Genomic DNA, 18,595 nt, shown 5'->3' on the forward strand with positions numbered 1-18,595 from the left:
GGTTTCTACAGAGATTTAAACGACAGCGTTTCTGATATATCTAATCTTGATAAGGATTTTTTTCCGAACCGCCATAGCTAGCAAATACTTTCATGACTCTCGCTTTTCTTGTGATGAGTCGTGAAAAGGTAAGGACCTTATATATAGCCCCTATATTGTCGAAGGGACACTTGAGATTTGTCATGAACATTTGTGTCTTCTTATTTTTAAGAGAAATAGGAGAGTTGGTGAGGAAAATAGGGGCAGACATCTCCTTGTTGTTCGGTAGAGTGCTGTTCTGTTTTGAGTTTTTGTTCGGGTAGAGTGCTGTTCTGTTTTGAGTAGAATATTTTGTGAGAAGTGTGTGCTTGTTTAACTATTTTATAATAACATTTATCCAAATTTAATATCAATAATTTTTTATCATATTTAAGATCAATTTGGTGAACGACAAAAATGCATTTGCCAAGGTTAAATTTTTTTCTACAGTAAAATTCGTGTGTTTGTATTACACAAAATACAAAACAGATTGCCACATTACCAATTCGTCAATAGATGGTTTTCTTCATCATCAGAATTTTTTTTCATCATTACAAGGATGATAATCTTGTCTTGGGATACAACTTCATCGAATATCCGCGTCTTTCAAGAAAACGAAGGCATGACTTCATCGATATAAATCTGGAGAAGAAATTTCAACCATTCAAAGTCTTTTTCAACTTCAAATTCCTTCTCCACCATTGCATGAAATGCTTCGCTGCACTTCTTGTCGGCTTCATTGTACTCCGCCAGAATATCGAGGTTTCTACCAAGATTTAAACGACAGCGCTTCTGATATATCTCATCTTCATAAGGATTTTTTATCACGCCCCGAGACCGGGGTTAGTCGACACCGGCGTTATTGAACAATCACATAATTGCTCAACAACAAGGCTCGTAGTACAGTATAAACCAAAACCAGTTTCTATCATAAATACCATAAAAATGGAATCGTACTTTACAATAGTAACTCTGAAAACGATAAAAATCTGCGGAAACGTTTATAACTTGAATTAAAACCCACAAGAACATATTCTTAATTAAAATTCTTCATGCGTCCACTATCAGTCCAAAAACTGGTGTCTGATTCTTCTTTCTCTATTTCTTCTTCTGATTTATCTGGAAGGGTAAAGTTAGGGGTGAGTATTTTGGGAAATATACTCAGCAAGTGGGGGCCGTTCGAGCACAACATAACAAAATGCATAAAAATTCGAAACACACACCTTTCATAACATGACTCATACCACGTGCACATCATTAACCAGACACTGAGATTCATCTACTTTCAATGGTTTACTGATATCAGTCCCTAATTTTTACTCCTCTAAGGGGGCGAGGCCGTATAGCGGTTATCTCCTCCACCGCGTAAGGGTACGTATGGTTGGGATTCCCACCCATATCAAGTTGAATTCTCACAGTGTCAAAACATTACTCATGCCAAAAATCGTAACCAGAAGTGGTTGAAGAAGAATTTGCACTCGATCGAATTTTAAAACACACGAAATGCATGACCGAAATTCACACATTTAAAACAAGCCCACTTACCTTGATCCTTATAGAAAACGTGAAAATTCGAGAAACATAGAAGAATCATGCAACCGACACTTCGAAAACGCAACAGCACAACGCCCGAAAAATCAGCCGTCTTGTAAAATTCTTTGCATCTTATTGAACCATTGGATCGGGCTCAAACTTTTACAGTACGTTATCAAGTACGTTAATTAAATTATGAGCAGTGGAGATCGCGTTTGAAATCGTGTTAACCTACTTATGGACGAAAAACGTAGGTATGCTGTTTTTCGCCTAAAATCTGAGCACTTTTCTTACGAAGGCTATAAACGAAAAACTAATTGTTGGATTTTGCCGAAATTTGGTATGTTATTCGAAACATATAGAAGAACATTCATAACGGTAGAGATCGGATTCCGAGTACCCGAGCAAGAGAGACGAATTTTTGAACATGGACAGAATTTTGTTGTTCGGTAGAGTGCTGTTCTGTTTTGAGTTTTTGTTCCGGTAGAGTGCTGTTCTGTTTTGAATAAAATATTTTGTGAGGAGTGTGTGTTTGTTTAACTATTTTATAATAAAATTTATCCAAATTTAATATCAATATTTTTTATCATATTTAAGATTGATTTTGTGAACGACAAAAATGCATTTGCCAAGGTTACGTTTTTTCTACAGTAAAATTCGTGTGTTTGTATTATACAAAATACAAAATGGATTGCCACATTACCAATCCGTCATTAGATGATTTTCCTCATTATCAGAATTTGGTTTCACCATTACCAGGATGATAATCTTTTCTTGAGATACAACTTCATCGAATATCCGCATCTTTCCAGAAAAGGAAGGCATGACTATATCAAAATAAATCTAGAGAAGAAATTTCAACCATTCCAAGTCTTTTTCAACTTCAAATTCCTTCTCCACCATTGCACGAAATTCTTCGCTGCACTTCTTGTCGGCTTCATTGTACTCCGCCAGAATATCAAGGTTTCTACCGAGATTTAAACGACAACGCTTTTGATATATCTCGTCTTCATAGGGATTTTTCTTCGAACCGCCATAGCCAGCAAATACTTTCATGACTCTCGCCTTTCTTTTGATGAGTCGTGGAAAGGAAGGGACCTAATATATAGCCCCTATCCTGTCGAAGGGACAATTGAGATTTGTCATGAACATTTGGGTCTCTTATTTTTAAGAGAAATAGGAGAGTTGGTGAGGAAAATGGGGGCAGACATCTCCTTGTTGTTCGGTAGAGTGCTGTTCTGTTTTGAATTTTAGTTCGGGTAGAGTGATGTTCTGTTTGGAGTAGAATATTTTGTGAGGAGTGTGTGTTTGTTTAACTATTTTATAATAACATTTATCCAAATTTAATATCAATATTTTTTATAATATTTAAGATCAATTTTGTGAACGACAAAATGCATTTGCCAAGGTTAAATTTTTTTCTACAGTAAAATTTGTGTGTTTGTATTATATAAAATACAAAACGGATTGCCACATTACCGATCCGTCAATAGATGGTTTTCTTCATCATCAGAATTTGGTTTCATCATTATCAGGATGATAATCTTGTCTTGGGATACAACTTCATCAAATATCCGCGTCTTTCCAGAAAACGAAGGCATGACTTCATGGATATAAATCTGGAGAAGAAAATTCAACCATTCCAAGTCTTTTTCAACTTCAAATTCCTTCTCCACCATTGCACGAAATTCTTCGCTGCACTTCTTGTCGGCTTCATTGTACCCCGCCAGAATATCGAGGTTTCTACCGAGATTTAAACGACAAAGCTTCTGATATATCTCGTCTTCATAGGGATTTTTCTTCGAACCGCCATAGCTAGCAAATACTTTCATGACTCTCGCCTTTCTTGTAATGAGTCGTGGAAAGGTAGGGACCTAATATATAGCCCCTATCCTGTCGAAGGGACAATTGAGATTTGTCATGAACATTTGGATCTCTTATTTTTAAGAGAAATAGGAGAGTTGGTGAGGAAAATGGGGGCAGACATCTCCTTGTTGTTCGGTAGAGTGATGTTCTGTTTGGAGTAGAATATTTTGTGAGGAGTGTGTGTTTGTTTAACTATTTTATAATAACATTTATCCAAATTTAATATCAATATTTTTTATAATATTTAAGATCAATTTTGTGAACGCATTTGCCAAGGTTAAATTTTTTTCTACAGTAAAATTTGTGTGTTTGTATTATATAAAATACAAAACGGATTGCCACATTATCGATCCGTCAATAGATGGTTTTCTTCATCATCAGAATTTGGTTTCATCATTACCAGGATGATAATCTTGTCTTGGGATACAACTTTATCAAATATCCGCGTCTTTCCAGAAAACGAAGGCATGACTTCATAGATATAAATCTGGAGAAGAAAATTCAACCATTCAAAGTCTTTTTCAACTTCAAATTCCTTCTCCACCATTGCACGAAATGCTTCGCTGCACTTCTTGTCGGCTTCATATGTACTCCGCCAGAATATCGAGGTTTCTACCGAGATTTAAACGACAACGCTTCTGATATATCTCGTCTTCATAGGGATTTTTCTTCGAACCGCATAGCTAGCACATACTTTCATGACTCTCGCCTTTCTTGTGATGAGTCGTGGAAAGGTAGGGATCTAATATATAGCCCATATCCTGTCGAAGGGACAATTGAGATTTGTCATGAACATTTGGGCCTCTTATTTTTAAGAGAAATAGGAGAGTTGGTGAGAAAAATGGGGGCAGACATCTCCTTGTTGTTCGGTAGAGTGCTGTTCTGTTTTGAATTTTAGTTCGGGTAGAGTGATGTTCTGTTTGGAGTAGAATATTTTGTGAGGAGTGTGTGTTTGTTTAACTATTTTATAATAACATTTATCCAAATTTAATATCAATTTTTTTTATAATATTTAAGATCAATTTTGTGAACGACAAAAATGCATTTGCCAAGGTTAATTTTTTTCTACAGTAAAATTTGTGTGTTTGAATTATATAAAATACAAAACGGATTGCCACATTACCGATCCGTCAATAGATGGTTTTTTTCATCATCAGAATTTGGTTTCATCATTACCAGGATGATAATCTTGTCTTGGGATACAACTTCATCAAATATCCGCGTCTTTCCAGAAAACGAAGGCATGACTTCATGGATATAAATCTGGAGAAGAAAATTCAACCATTCAAAGTCTTTTTCAACTTCAAATTCCTTCTCCACCATTGCACCAAATGATTCGCTGCACTTCTTGTCGGCTTCATTGTACTCCGCCAGAATATCGAGGTTTCTACCGAGATTTAAACGACAACGCTTCTGATATATCTCGTCTTCATAAGGATTTTTCTTCGAACCGCCATAGCTAGCAAATACTTTCATGACCCTCGCCTTTCTTGTGATGAGTCGTGGAAAGGTAGGGACCTAATATATAGCCCCTATCCTGTCGAAGGGACAATTGAGATTTGTCATGAACATTTGGGTCTCTTATTTTTAAGAGAAATAGGAGAGTTGGTGAGGAAAATGGGGGCAGACATCTCCTTGTTGATCTTTAGAGTGCTGTTCTGTTTTGACTTTTAGTTCGGGTAGAGTGATGTTCTGTTTGGAGTAGAATATTTTGTGAGGAGTGTGTATTTGTTTAACTATTTTATAATAACATTTATCCAAATTTAATATCAATATTTTTTATAATACTTAAGATCACTTTTGTGAACGACAAAAATGCATTTGCCAAGGTTAAATTTTTTTCTACAGTAAAATTTGTGTGTTTGTATTATATAAAATACAAAACGGATTGCCACATTACCGATCCGTCAATAGATGGTTTTCTTCATCATCAGAATTTTATTTCATCATTACCAGGATGATAATCTTGTCTTGGGATACAACTTCATCAAATATCCGCGTCTTTCCAGAAAACGAAGGCATGACTTCATGGATATAAATCTGGAGAAGAAAATTCAACAATTCAAAGTCTTTTTCAACTTCAAATTCCTTCTCCACCATTGCACGAAATGCTTCGCTGCACTTCTTTTCGGTTTCATTGTACTCCGCTAGAATATCGAGGTTTCTACCGAGATTGAAACGACAGCGCTTTTGATATATCTCGTCTTCATAAGGATTTTTCTCCGAACCGCCATAGCTAGCAAATACTTTCATGACCCTCGCCTTTCTGGTGATGAGTCGTGGAAAGGTAGGGACCTTATATATAGCACCTATCTTGTCGAAGGGACAATTGATATTTGTCATGAACATTTAGGTCTCTTATTTTTTAAGAGAAATAGGAGAGTTGGTGAGGAAAATGGGGGCAGACATCTCCTTGTTGATCTTTAGAGTGCTGTTCTGTTTTGACTTTTTGTTCGGGTAAAGTGATATTTTATTTTGAGTAGAATATTTTGTGAGGAGTGTGTGTTTGTTTAACTATTTTATAATAACATTTATCCAAATTTAATATCAATATTTTTTTTATTATATTTAAGATCAATCTTGTGAACGACAAAAATGCATTTGTCAAGGTTAATTTTTTTCTACAGTAAAATTCGTGTGTTTGTATTATATAAAATACAAAACGGATTGTGACATTACCGATCCGTCAATAGATTGTTTTCTTCATCATCAGAATTTGGTTTCATCATTACCAGGATGATAATTTTGTCTTGGGATACAATTTCATCGAATATCCGCGTGTTTCCAAAAAACGAAGACATGACTTCATCGATATAAATCTCAGGAAAAAATTTCAACCATTTAAAGTATTTTTCAACTTCAAATTCCTTCTCCACCATTGCACGAAATGCTTCGCTGCATTTCTTGTCAGTTTCATTGTACTCCGACAGAATATCGAGATTTCTACCGAGGTTTAAACGACAGCGCTTCTGATATATCTCATCTTCATAAGGATTTTTCTTCGAACCGCCATAGCTAGCAAATACTTTCATGACTCTCACCTTTCTAGTGATGAGTCGTGGAAAGGTAGGGACCTTATATATATCCCCTATCTTGTCGAAGGGACACTTGAGATTTGTCATGAAAATTATTATATAATGCGACAAAATATCCTAGATTCTCACACCACATTCTACGCTCTCACAAACTTGAAAATGAATTCTCATTTCCAATTTCACGCATCATCCTCTAGTTCATCTTCATTGTCTGAAAATGAAGATGAAACACCTATTAATTGGATGGATGATTTTGAGAATTTTGATAATGCACGAAATGCAATATTGAATATTGTAGCACAAGATCAACAGTTGGTTGCTATCTACAATATCCACCAAGAGCAAGAAGTCACACGGAGGTTCAATACCAAGTCATATAGTAATTCACCGTGATCGGGAAATTGCCGACCGTAATCTGTTCAACGATTACTTTGCCGATAACCCAAGATATAACGAAGCAATGTTCCGACGGATATTTCGAATGTCTCGAAATCTTTTTCTTCGTATAGTTGATGAAGTAAAGAATCATGATATTTACTTCACACAAAAAAGTGATAGTGTGGGGCGTCTCGGCCTATCGACTATTCAAAAAACAACTGCTGCTTTGCGAATTTTAACTTATACATTACCCGCAGATGCTACGGATGAATATATCAAAATTGGAGAGTCCACTGCAATTCAATGCATGCAACGCTTTTGTCGAGCCCGTGGTGGAAGTTTTTGCTGAGCGATACTTGAGATCTCCTATTGCCAATGATGTTGCCAGGTTACTTTATATTGGTAAACAACGCGGATTCTCTGGAATGTTGGGAAGTCTTGATTGCATGCATTGGAAGTGAAAAAATTGTCCAACGGCTTGGGCGGGTCAATATGCAGGTCGTAGTGATTCTGCAACTATAATTGTAGAAGCAGTAGCTGACTACGACCTTTGGATATGGCATGCATATTTTGGTATGCCCGGATCCAATAATGACATAAATGTTTTGGGATCGTCCAATCTATTTTCCAACATCGTACAAGGCATTGCTCCTCGAGCTCATTATACAATTGGAGGAAAAGAATATGATACAGGATATTACTTGGCTGATGATATTTATCCTAAATGGTCAACTATTGTACAATCTATCCACGATCCACACGGTCCAAAAAAGAAATATTTTGCAATGAAACAAGAATCCTCCAGAAAAGACGTGGAGCGTGCATTTGGTGTTCTCCAATCTCGATTTGCGATTGTGGCATCTCCAACATGTGCTTGGAAGAAACATCATTTACATGATATAATGACAACATGTATTATAATGTACAATATGATTATCGAAGATTGAACGTGACCTTAGCGCACCCATTGAAGATATGAGAGAAGCACCAACTTCGGATGTAGAAATGGGTGTCGATGAGAATATCAGATTTCAAGAATTTCTCGCTCGATATAAAATGATAAAAGACAAAGATGCTCACTATGCACTACGAAATACTTTAATTGATCATTTGTGGGAGGAATATAGTTGTTCAAAAGTTTGAATTTGGATTCATATTAAGTTCTAAAAATAAATTATTTGTATTAAAATTATGTCAATTTTAATAATGCAGCATTTGTATTAATTCGTATAATAAATATTAGAGTTAATATATATAATAATCAAATAAATAAATTTAGCTATTAATAAAAATAAAATTATAATTATAATACTAATGTTAAAATGTTAACATTAATTATAATTATATTGTTAAATTTATAAATAAATAGTAAAAAAAAGAATATTCTAAAAATATACTTTTTAGTGTAAGATTTGAAGTAAATGGATTGGAGGTAAATGTTATATTTTCTTTTATGGGTTGGAGATGGCCTAAGATGCTCACATGGCGCTACTGACAGACATAACATATTTAACACCATAACATCATTTTATGAGTTTTATGAGTTTACAATTTTATCATTATCATTACAGTAAGGTGGATATCTAAACTGTATTTGTGCATGCTGATCAGATATGAAGCAACAAAGAACTAAAAATAAGCACTCAAAATCAACTTAAGAATATGCGAGTGTTTGCTGCGGCCTTTTAACTTTGACCTCCTCAGTATTGATGCTTTTCTGCAATCTGTTTTATAGGTATAATTCAGTATTTAGGTGTGTGTTGATAGATTGGAATATTTGATAATGGTGGTGCTTGTTTTGATTATTGAAGGCATTGATCACTAAAAAATGGTGTTCTCTCTGTTCTTTTTTGGTATGGTATTTAAGTTTTGTGATAATTTTCTTGGTTACATTTGTGAAGGCAGTGCCTAATGTGATTGGGCTGGACGGGAGGCCGATGCCTAGGAAAGCCATAAAATCAGATGGAGAGTCAGACGATAAATTTTGGGATTTTATGAGGCAGTTCCTTTTTGGGCTTTGGGGTTTCCGACAAAGGCCATATCCACCCGGTAGACCCATCGATGTTGCCCAAGCGATAGGATACAAGAACCTCGAGAAGCGGTATTATGACTGTAAGTTTGTGTTCATATTCATTTATTAGTTGCATTCAAATTTCTAGAATTTGAAGTTTGTGTTTTCATCAGGCTAGTATTTTTTGTTTTATATCGTAGCGCAGATTTTTGCATCGAAAACCTGTTGAGATTCCATTTAAACAATTAGACTGGACTAATTTGTGCATTGGGAATTTGGCATTGTGTGGTTTTTGCGAGAATCATACAGTCATATTCCGGTGAATTTTTTAGCAGTATGATGAATAATGGATAATTTGCCATAGTTATCATGAGAAGTGGAGGGTGGTACTATAAAGATCGATTGGGTCGTACTAGAGGACCATCGGAGTTGATACAACTCAAAACTGCTTGGGGTGCAGGAATAATCGACAAACATACTTTTATATGGGGTGAGGACATGGACGAGTGGGCACCCATTGGCATGGTCTATGGTATGGAGCGTGCAATCGCTACTTGGGAAGGTTTGTTCTCTATTGTGGCAAAGTGCTATCTAGCTTTCAGACAATTGGTGTATTAAATTCCATTCATAAAATATTAGGATTTTGAACTTACCTCTGAGGCTCTAACTGGTTACTTTGTCTTCTGGTTTAATTCAGTTAGATTAGGTGCTGCTGCAACCGCTTTTCTTCATAAACTACAGAAAGGAATACCGCCTTGGGTGCCTCTCAAGGGGCATGAGAATAAAACTTATAAACAGCTCCAACAAGAAGCATATGAGAGCAAAAGACGGGATTTAGCAGTGCTAGAAGCTAACGATGGCATTTGGCCTGGCATGAGGACCCCAAGCCATGCGTTGTTTCTTTGGGCAAGTGGCTCTGAATTGACAACCCTTCTCGAGGAGGACCACATGCCTAACAAGTACATCCCAAAAGATCTCAGGTATTATTATCCATCTCCTTCTTTTTCAAACTTTGCTCATAAATTGACCAGTGATGCTTTCAAGACAGAATCGAATTGGCAAAAGTTATTCCTGGTTTGAGGCCATGGGAGGTTCTCAGTGTCGAACAAGCCATGGATCATATTACATATGGTGGAGAATGGCATCGTGAACCTCTTGGTTCATACACCACCGGCCCTCCCTACATCAATGAGTGGAACAAAGACGTTTTGGTATGCGCTGCTGCTACCTCTTAGATTTAACCCACTTCGTTTAGGCATGCACGCCCCTCCCTTTCATTAACATTGTTTCACGTGGTGCAGCAACTGTTGGAGATATTCCACAACCTTGGCTTGCAACGTACTGCTACCTGGAGAAAAAGATACCTGGATTCGACAAGATAATGGAGAAAGTCGAGGCAGAGGCTGCTGTTAAAGATGCCCAACGAAAAGCGAAGAGGGCTGCAAAAAAGCAGGAGAAAAAAATGTAGTTTCTGATGTTAGAATTAGATTCACTAGTCTTGGATGCAGGCTTCGAGACTTTGTATTGATTTGAAACATTTTTACATATCAGTGTGAATTGTGTTAATGTATGAGAGCAGATTGATTGAAATATAAGTTTACTAGTAAAAGTGCTGTCTTTGTTCAAAAGCCACTAAACAAATTTCCCTCGTTTATTTCATAACATTGATTATCAGAAGTCAAATCATAAATCGAGAGTGAGGTTTGTGTAAAATCCCGGATTTTATGTTGTCATGATAATATTTTTTGGTATCAAGATGTTGGAGATTCTCAGGATTTGTGATTTTTTTGAACTCAAGGATTTAAATAATATCATGTGTATCTTGTTTATCAGAATATTTGAGGATTTATTAAGGGGGATTTTCGAAATAATATTTGGAGAATATTAAGTGATTTTCGAAAATAGTAGATAGAGGGAAAAGTCTACACGATAAAATACAGACTGGGAAAAAGTTAAAATTTTAACTACCAGGATTTTAGGAGAATAATCAAAATTTAAATTGTGGAAAAATACCAATAAAATTTGGATTTAAGTCAGCAAATTTGTGGGATTTTAGAAATATAATTTTTATTATTTTAGGAAGTCAAAAATATACCGAATATTGGGAATTAGACACAAAAGTCGAAATTTCACAGACTGGGCAAGGCTTAATTTCGAAAATTAGCTTGGATATAATTATATATTTTCGAAATTTAGGATAAGAATAAAGGTAGATTTGATCACGATTTTAGATAAAGATTTGATTCAGAATCAACGCGATTTGATACACGATCAGGATAGCAGCCAACCCCTATAAATAGGAGGGCATGGATCTCGAAAATTCACACCAATTCTCTCTCAAATTTTCGAGAAACACACCTAGTTTCTTAGGATTTTTCTCGTTCACGGCGAAGCGCTGCCGCAGTCCAGCCACCGGAGTTTTACGTTTTTCTTCAAGAAGTCTAAGGTAAGTGGGCTTGTTTTAAATTGTTGCATTTTTCGGTGCATGTATTTCGGTGCATGTAATTTTCGGTTTTATTAAATTTCGGTCGAGTACAACTCTTTTCTACCCCTTCTGGTTATGATTTCTGCATGAGTTTATGTTGACACTGTGAGGATCCGACTGGATATGGGAGGGAATCCCAACTATGACATGACCCTCATACGGTGGGGATATAACCGATTCGGCCTCGCCCCCTTAGAGGAATAAAAATTAGGGACTGACGTCAGTAAACCATTGAAAGTAGAGGAATCTCAGTGTCAGGTCAAGTATACGAATGTGATATGAGTCAGATTATGCATGGTGTGTGTGTGTGTAAATTTCGAATTGTTATATGCATGTTGTTGTGTACTCGAACGGCCCCCACTTGCTGAGTATTTCCCCAAAATACTCACCCCCCTTACACCTCCCCAGATAAAACTGAAGATAAATCAGAGGAACAGGTCGAGGAAGAAGAGTCGGACCAGTTTTGGGGCTGGTGAAATTATTATATTCGAATTATGCTGCAAGATTTAAGGATTTTAGTTGGTTTATTTTATTTGTAAACGCTTCCGCAAATTTATTCAAATTATTCAGTTGTAAAGACAGTGATTGTTTTTTTTGCGATTTTTATGAAATAAACTGGTTTCGGTTTATACTGTGCTACGAGGCTTGTCGTTTTTTCGATTTTGTGATTGATTAGCGACGCCGGTGTCAATCCCGAGTTTCGGGGCGTGACAGGTTGAAATTAAATTTTCCCATCATTAAATTAGTATTACGTGAGAAGATTAGTTAGTTGCTGATAATTATATCAATAATTAGTTTTTATAAATAAATAATATCTAATCAACCCAAAACATATCAAAATAAAAATATAAAGAATCCGTGGGGAAAATTTCTTCTTTTTTACGTTTTACATTGATCTATATTTCTAGTCAGCTACAGATGCTGAATGAATTCATTGATCAGCCGCGAGCCTCCTGCTTCCGGGGAAGAAGAAACAGTTGGGTGGAGGGGAGGCGGTGATGACACACGTGGGGATGAGAGGGGGAGTTGTTGCGTTTAATATCGACACGTTAACATTGTATGTGCTGCAAATTTTAATGATTAATTAATGGAGTAGCTGATCTTACAAAGTTTGTGTCCTAATGGCCTAATGGTCTGTGCTTTCTGACACCTAAAGAAATGTGCCTGAAGATTATTTATATCCATGACATCTTATAGTTTGTGTCTCCCACACATACTAACTAATATTTGGTTGTTTTCCATTGAATTGTAGGCTAGAGGTTTCAGAAACACTTGGAAGAGGCTCAATGCCACAAAACACAAGCTTGGTGGTGCTTTTGTAAGTGGCCCTGATTCAGGTTTTTGTGAGTTGTGGTTTTGTATTTTCTGTCTCTCCTGCCAGACAGTTTATCTGTTGAATTGAAATAGAGTTTCATAATAAATATGTAATATGTTGAGCATGCTTATTTAGTACTTGTATTTTACTCGTTTATATTTTTGAAGTAGGAAGTTCTGAAACCTGTGAGACAGATGTACAGACTGAATTAATACTTCGACAATTTTTGCTTCATTTATTTATGTGAACTGGTCAACCTATTGTTTCCCCTATCTCCTTTTCTAGATGTTGTCTCCATTCCAAAAACCAATGAGAATTTTCGATTGCTTTATGACACCAAGGGCCGATTCCGTCTACACTCTATCTGGGATGAAGAGGTCAGGGCCGGTTGGTTTGTTTGTTTGTTTTTTTTTTTTATTTCTTTCATGTTTCTGGTTATTGTGTCTTGTACCTGCAGCATCATTAGATTATGTGATCAAGATCCTTGTTCGAATTCAGCTGAATTATGGCCCATACTGAATGAGCTGAATGTAATTAATGGTTGGAGCAAATATATATGAACATGATGAACTGACTTCACTACTCGGCGGGAAGTGATATTAGGTAAATTGGAGTCTAATTTAATTGTTTTGTGCATCATGAGCAAGATGATCCAAGTTTCTAACTTTATCACTCAACCATTTTTGTTTGAAAACGATATTTTGTTGTTTGGAGACTGCTTTGATGTGTTTAAAAATATTTACACATTTTATTTTGTTCTGCAGTTTAAGCTGAACAAAGTTCTTTCCATGCAGTTTGGGAACAAGGGTATTCCTTATCTCAATACATATGATGGAAGGACTATTCGGTATCCAGATCCACTCATCGAGGCCAATGACACCAATCATAGCCGTACTTGTGTTGAATGAGACCTGAAACGAAAATTGAAAAATGAGCCATCTTATTGCAGTAATAAATATAAATTCAATTTGAAAATAACAAATGTACTAACAAATATATAAATATATAAAAACCAATATATTACATCAATAACAATTCAATAATATTTAAAATAACTACATAAATACTAATCGTTCAGTTTTTTAGAGGCGAAAATATTTATCAAATCTGTGTAATCCAATTGTCAAACCATTTCTTTCTCAATTGACAACATAGTTAGTCCATTTAGTCTATCTTGCGACATTGTTGATCGAATATAATTTTTGTAGAAACTACACTTTTAGTATCTATAATTGCAGAAACTACAAAATCAAAGAATTCTTTGAGTCGAAATAACAAACTAGAAAATCAAAGGACAAAGAAATCCCAAAAAAACAATAAATTTCATCCTTCAACGGTCCACACATTCAAGCTCTATTCACAATTTATTTTATTTTCTTAGACTATCCACTTATGAATTACACAAGTCGTCTAAAATTTATATAAATCTCATAATTCAGTTATAACTCATTAAAGAATTTAAATCACACGATGTGTGCTTTAGTTATATATTTAATTAACATGATCTCTAAGCACATTACAGTGCCCATATATATCGCAAGTAAATTTCATTTTCAGTGAGGATTCTTTGATAGATTAATCTACAAATATAAATATAATTTGTATTTATAAAGAAGATTTGAAATGGAAATAAAACATAAATCATGAAGAAAATTACTTATCTTCAGGCTTAAGAGAAGTAGGGGATCGTAAACTTTATTTATTGAATGTGAACAAAAATCAAGGTTGAGATTTGGAGTGAGTTAGAGAACAAATAACATATACCATATATATATTTATATATATAAATTTGGGCCCCTTATTGGGCCGGGTCCTGAGGACAACCGCTTGGTTGGCCTCATAAAAGGTCCGGCTTTGGACACCATCAAACTTGATCTTCAAAGCAGCAAGATTGTTGATTTCATTAAGTTTGACGTTGGGATTGTCGTTATGATGACCGGTGGTAGGAACATGGGACGATTAGGAGTAATCAAGAACCGTGAGATGCACAAGGGAAGTTTTGAGACTATTCACGTCCAAGATGCTACTGGACACGATTTTGCAACTCGATTGGGCAATTGTTTTCACAATCGGCAAGGGTACTAATCCTTGGGTGTCTCTTCCAAAGGGCAAAGGTGTAGAGCCCAAAATCAGTACATGTAAAACCCATTCATTTATTTAAATTGTTATTATTTAAGTTTAAAATGATTTTAGCGATGCATGATTTATGAATTTACATTATTTTAAATTATTTATGTTTATGTGATGCACGTTAAAATGTTTTCTTGAGTTTTATGTTTCAGGCGATTATTCGATGCGGGATCGGAGAAATGAGACCGGCGACGATTTGGGCGATTTGTAAAATGTGCTATTTTATTTCAAGTCAAGAAAGTGTCATTTTAAATGATTTATTAAGTTTCTAGCATTTTTAAAGCTTAATTTATTTATTTGGTGATTTTAAGATTTTAAAACTTTTAAAGATTTAATACTTGTACATTTTATTTTAAATTAAGAGATTTTAGAATAGTTAGTAGGGGCTTAGTATTTTAATTAGCTTGCTAATTGTTTAATCAAGCAATTTTCCCCCTAATTAAAAATAAAACTCACGCACACACATCCAAAGCACGCACACACACATTTCCACACACATCCATCGGTGGTTTGTGCACACACACATATTTGCAACAATTCCATTTCATTTCTTTTGAAGAAAAGCTAGGGTTCTTGTTACCCTCTCCAGCAGCCACCTTCCTCTTCAAAAATTTCAGCAATTCACGTCCATTTTCTTTCAAGAAATCGTGCCGCAACTCGTCCCGGATCAACTCTCGCATCTCTCTGCTTCGTTCATCATCGTTTCGTGAGTATAATCATCAAAGACATGTATATTCTTTCGTTTTTGCATCGATCTTGTCATATTATATGTTTTGATTTTTATTGTGTACAAAAATTCATGTATGATATGCATAAATTTGAGCAAAAACGTTTGGATTGATTTTGAAACGATTTTTTGATCTTAAAAACCGATTTTACTGTCATTTTGAATATGTGAATTTTCGGTTGATATTCTGGAAAAACTTTCAACATATAAAATATAGTACTTTTCGATATCTTCGATTTGACAGTAAATTCAAAATTTTTGAACAAAAAACGAGTGAGTTATGATCATTTTTGTGGAACTGCTCAACCTATGGTGTTTTAAAATGTGTTCTTGATGTGTTCTTGAGATTTGTTTGTTGCAGGCTTCGTTAGAAATCGTCGAGTAGTCATTGCTGCGTAGGTGGTGTCATGTGTTGGGATTAGTTATCTTTCGGTGTTTCGTTTCGAGTCGGTATAGGTTTGGTGGCATTAGAAGGCATAGGAAAGGGAATGGGTAGAAGGTGACTTTTTGGGGTTGAATTTGCGCAGGACTAGAGCCGCAGCGCTGCACTAGGAGCGCTACAGCTTCGCCCCAGACAGCGCCAGGTAGTGTTTTTATTACCCAAACCAGACCTAGCTCTGGTGACAACCCGACTAGTTGGGTACCCAATAGTGTCGAGTTCGGGTCCGGGTATTCACTTTTTTTAAAAAAAACTTAAGTATGCTCATTTTGTGGCTACACAATAATCTATCAAGAAAAAAAACTTAATTATTCTCATTTTTGTGGCTACTCACATCCCCATGAGATAGCAATAATAGATCATCCGCATACGCAAGGTGTGTTATTATTAGATTTTGACACTTTAGGTGGAATCCAAAACTAGGATTTCGAGACATTCTGTTCAAAGAACGAGATAGGACCTCAAGACATAATGTAAATAATAATGGGGAAAGGGGCTCACTGTTAGGACCATATTCATTAATATGGTGTCGGGCCAATACATTGAATTGTATGCAAATGCATTTTGCATCTCGTCAAAAACGTGTACAATTGGTTGAATGGTGGCCAGCAGAAGAATAAATGCATTCCTTGTGTTTACACGGGAAAACTCGCCTATAAATACGAGCATAATTCGTATTGAAAATATCATCCCAGAAGCAATTACAAAGCTTCGTGTTAGAGAGAAAAAAAGAGAGTTTTTTTTTTCTCTTGTGTGAGTTAGAGAAAATATTTTCTCGGTTATACTCGGGTTGGGAAGTGTGAGATATTTAGTGTATTATTGTATACACTTGATTGTAATATTTCTTTCGGTTATAAAAGATCTGCAGTAGCTCCGTGGACGTAGTCTATTTTTGGGTGAACCACGTAAATCTTGTGTTCTTGTTGATTATTTTATTCCGCAATTTTTCGGCAATATTATCATCGTGATCGGCATCACCTCGGGGCAATTCCCCAACAACTGGTATCAGAGCCTTGTTGTAAAAATTCTTAAGAATTCTGAGTATGCTCTGTGGTTGCAGCTTTGTCTGATCTTCCACATCAGAAAAGATTTTTTTGATTTTTTGCTAAGGCTAGAGCAGTGATGGCCGGAGATGATGGATCGGGACCGGGAATCAACAAGTTCGACGGAACAAATTTTTCGTTCTGGCGGTTACAGATAAGAGATTATCTGTACAGTAAGAAGCTGCATCAACCTCTATCAGGAAAGAAACCGGAAAAGATGGAGGATGATGATTGGGAGCTCCTTGACCGACAGGTTTTAGGTGTCATACGATTGACCCTAACAAAGAATGTGGCACATAACGTGGCGGAGGCAAAAACCACAGAAGAGATGATGTCCATTTTATCGGACATGTACGAAAAGCCATCAGCTAACAACAAAGTGCATCTCATGAAGAAGTTATTCAACTTGAAGATGGGAGAAGGTGCTTCGGTGGCTAAACATATCAATGAGTTCAACACGATTGTTTCTCAGTTAACATCGGTTGAAATTAATTTTGATGATGAGATTCGTGCTCTTATTCTTTTGGCGTCTTTACCAAATAATTGGGAACCAACTGCGGGCAGCGGTTAGCAACTCTGTTGGAAAAAGAAAGCTACAATTCAATGATGTCAGGGATCAAATTCTTGCTGAAGAAGTTCGCAGGATGGATTCGGGTGAAGGAACATCATCGAGATCTGCTCTAAATATCGAGAACAGAGGAAGAGGAAGGAGTAGCGAAAAGAATTCTAACCGATGGCGCGGTAGGTCCAAATCAAGAAATGGAAAAGACAAAATCAACTATGAAAAGAATTTGAAGTGCTGGAGCTGTGGTGAAACTGGTCACTTGAAAAAGAACTGCAGATCAACGAAGAATAATGCCAATGCTGTCACCGAGGAAGTACATGATGCTCTGCTATTATCCATGGAAAGCCCTATTGATTCTTGGGTTATGGACTCGGGAGCTTCGTTTCATACCACTGGTGATCGCGATGTATTTGATAATTACATCGCTGGCGATTACGGAAAAGTTTTCCTGGCTGATGGAAAACCTTTGGAAATTGTTGGTATGGGTGATGTACGAATGAAGATGTCGAATGGATCTGTCTGGAAAATCAACAAAGTCAGGCATGTACCAAAATTGACACGCAATCTGATCTCGGTGGGACAGCTCGATGATGAAGGCCACAATGTGATCTTTGGTGATGGTTCCTGGAAAGTGAACAAAGGAGCCATGATTGTTGCTCGAGGAAAGAAAACTGGAACACTGTATATGACTTCCAGTTGCAAAGACACATTAGCAGCTGTGGATGCTGGAGCCAATTCAAGTCTATGGCATTATAGACTTGGACATATGAGTGAGAATGGAATGAAGATGTTGGTGTCAAAAGGAAAGCTACCAGAATTAAAGACTGTTGAACACCAACTATGATAAAGCTGTATCTTTGGAAAGCAGAAGAAGGTGAGCTTTTCAAAAGGCGGTAGAGAACCAAAAGCAGCAAAGTTGGAGCTGGTTCATACTGATGTATGGGGACCATCTCCTGTGACATCCCTTGGAGGCTCGAGATACTATGTCACATTCATTGACGATTCGAGTAGAAAATTTTGGGTTTATTTTTTGAAAAATAAATCTGATGT

The 18,595-nt window shown here is 36.2% G+C and overlaps 1 protein-coding gene and 2 pseudogenes across 1 annotated transcript; all 3 read left to right on the plus strand.

Moving 5' to 3' along the window:
• Nucleotides 1-6,468: 6,468 nt before the first annotated feature.
• Nucleotides 6,469-7,973, plus strand: LOC140818013 (uncharacterized; annotated as a pseudogene).
• A 278-nt stretch (nt 7,974-8,251) lies between these two features.
• On the plus strand, nt 8,252-10,466 carry LOC140818014 (protein TIC 56, chloroplastic-like). The gene is given in 8 exon segments (XM_073177807.1): nt 8,252-8,262; nt 8,566-8,575; nt 8,642-8,942; nt 9,206-9,403; nt 9,539-9,821; nt 9,890-10,052; nt 10,143-10,185; nt 10,188-10,466. Coding segments are annotated over 8 exon segments (1,131 nt in total). The 3' UTR covers nt 10,310-10,466.
• Nucleotides 10,467-11,147: 681 nt separating this feature from the next.
• LOC140818015 (small ribosomal subunit protein eS4x-like) lies at nt 11,148-18,595 on the plus strand (annotated as a pseudogene).

The sequence above is a fragment of the Primulina eburnea genome, chromosome 17, assembly GCF_022965805.1.
Source record: "Primulina eburnea isolate SZY01 chromosome 17, ASM2296580v1, whole genome shotgun sequence".
Classification (NCBI taxonomy): Eukaryota; Viridiplantae; Streptophyta; class Magnoliopsida; order Lamiales; family Gesneriaceae; genus Primulina; species Primulina eburnea.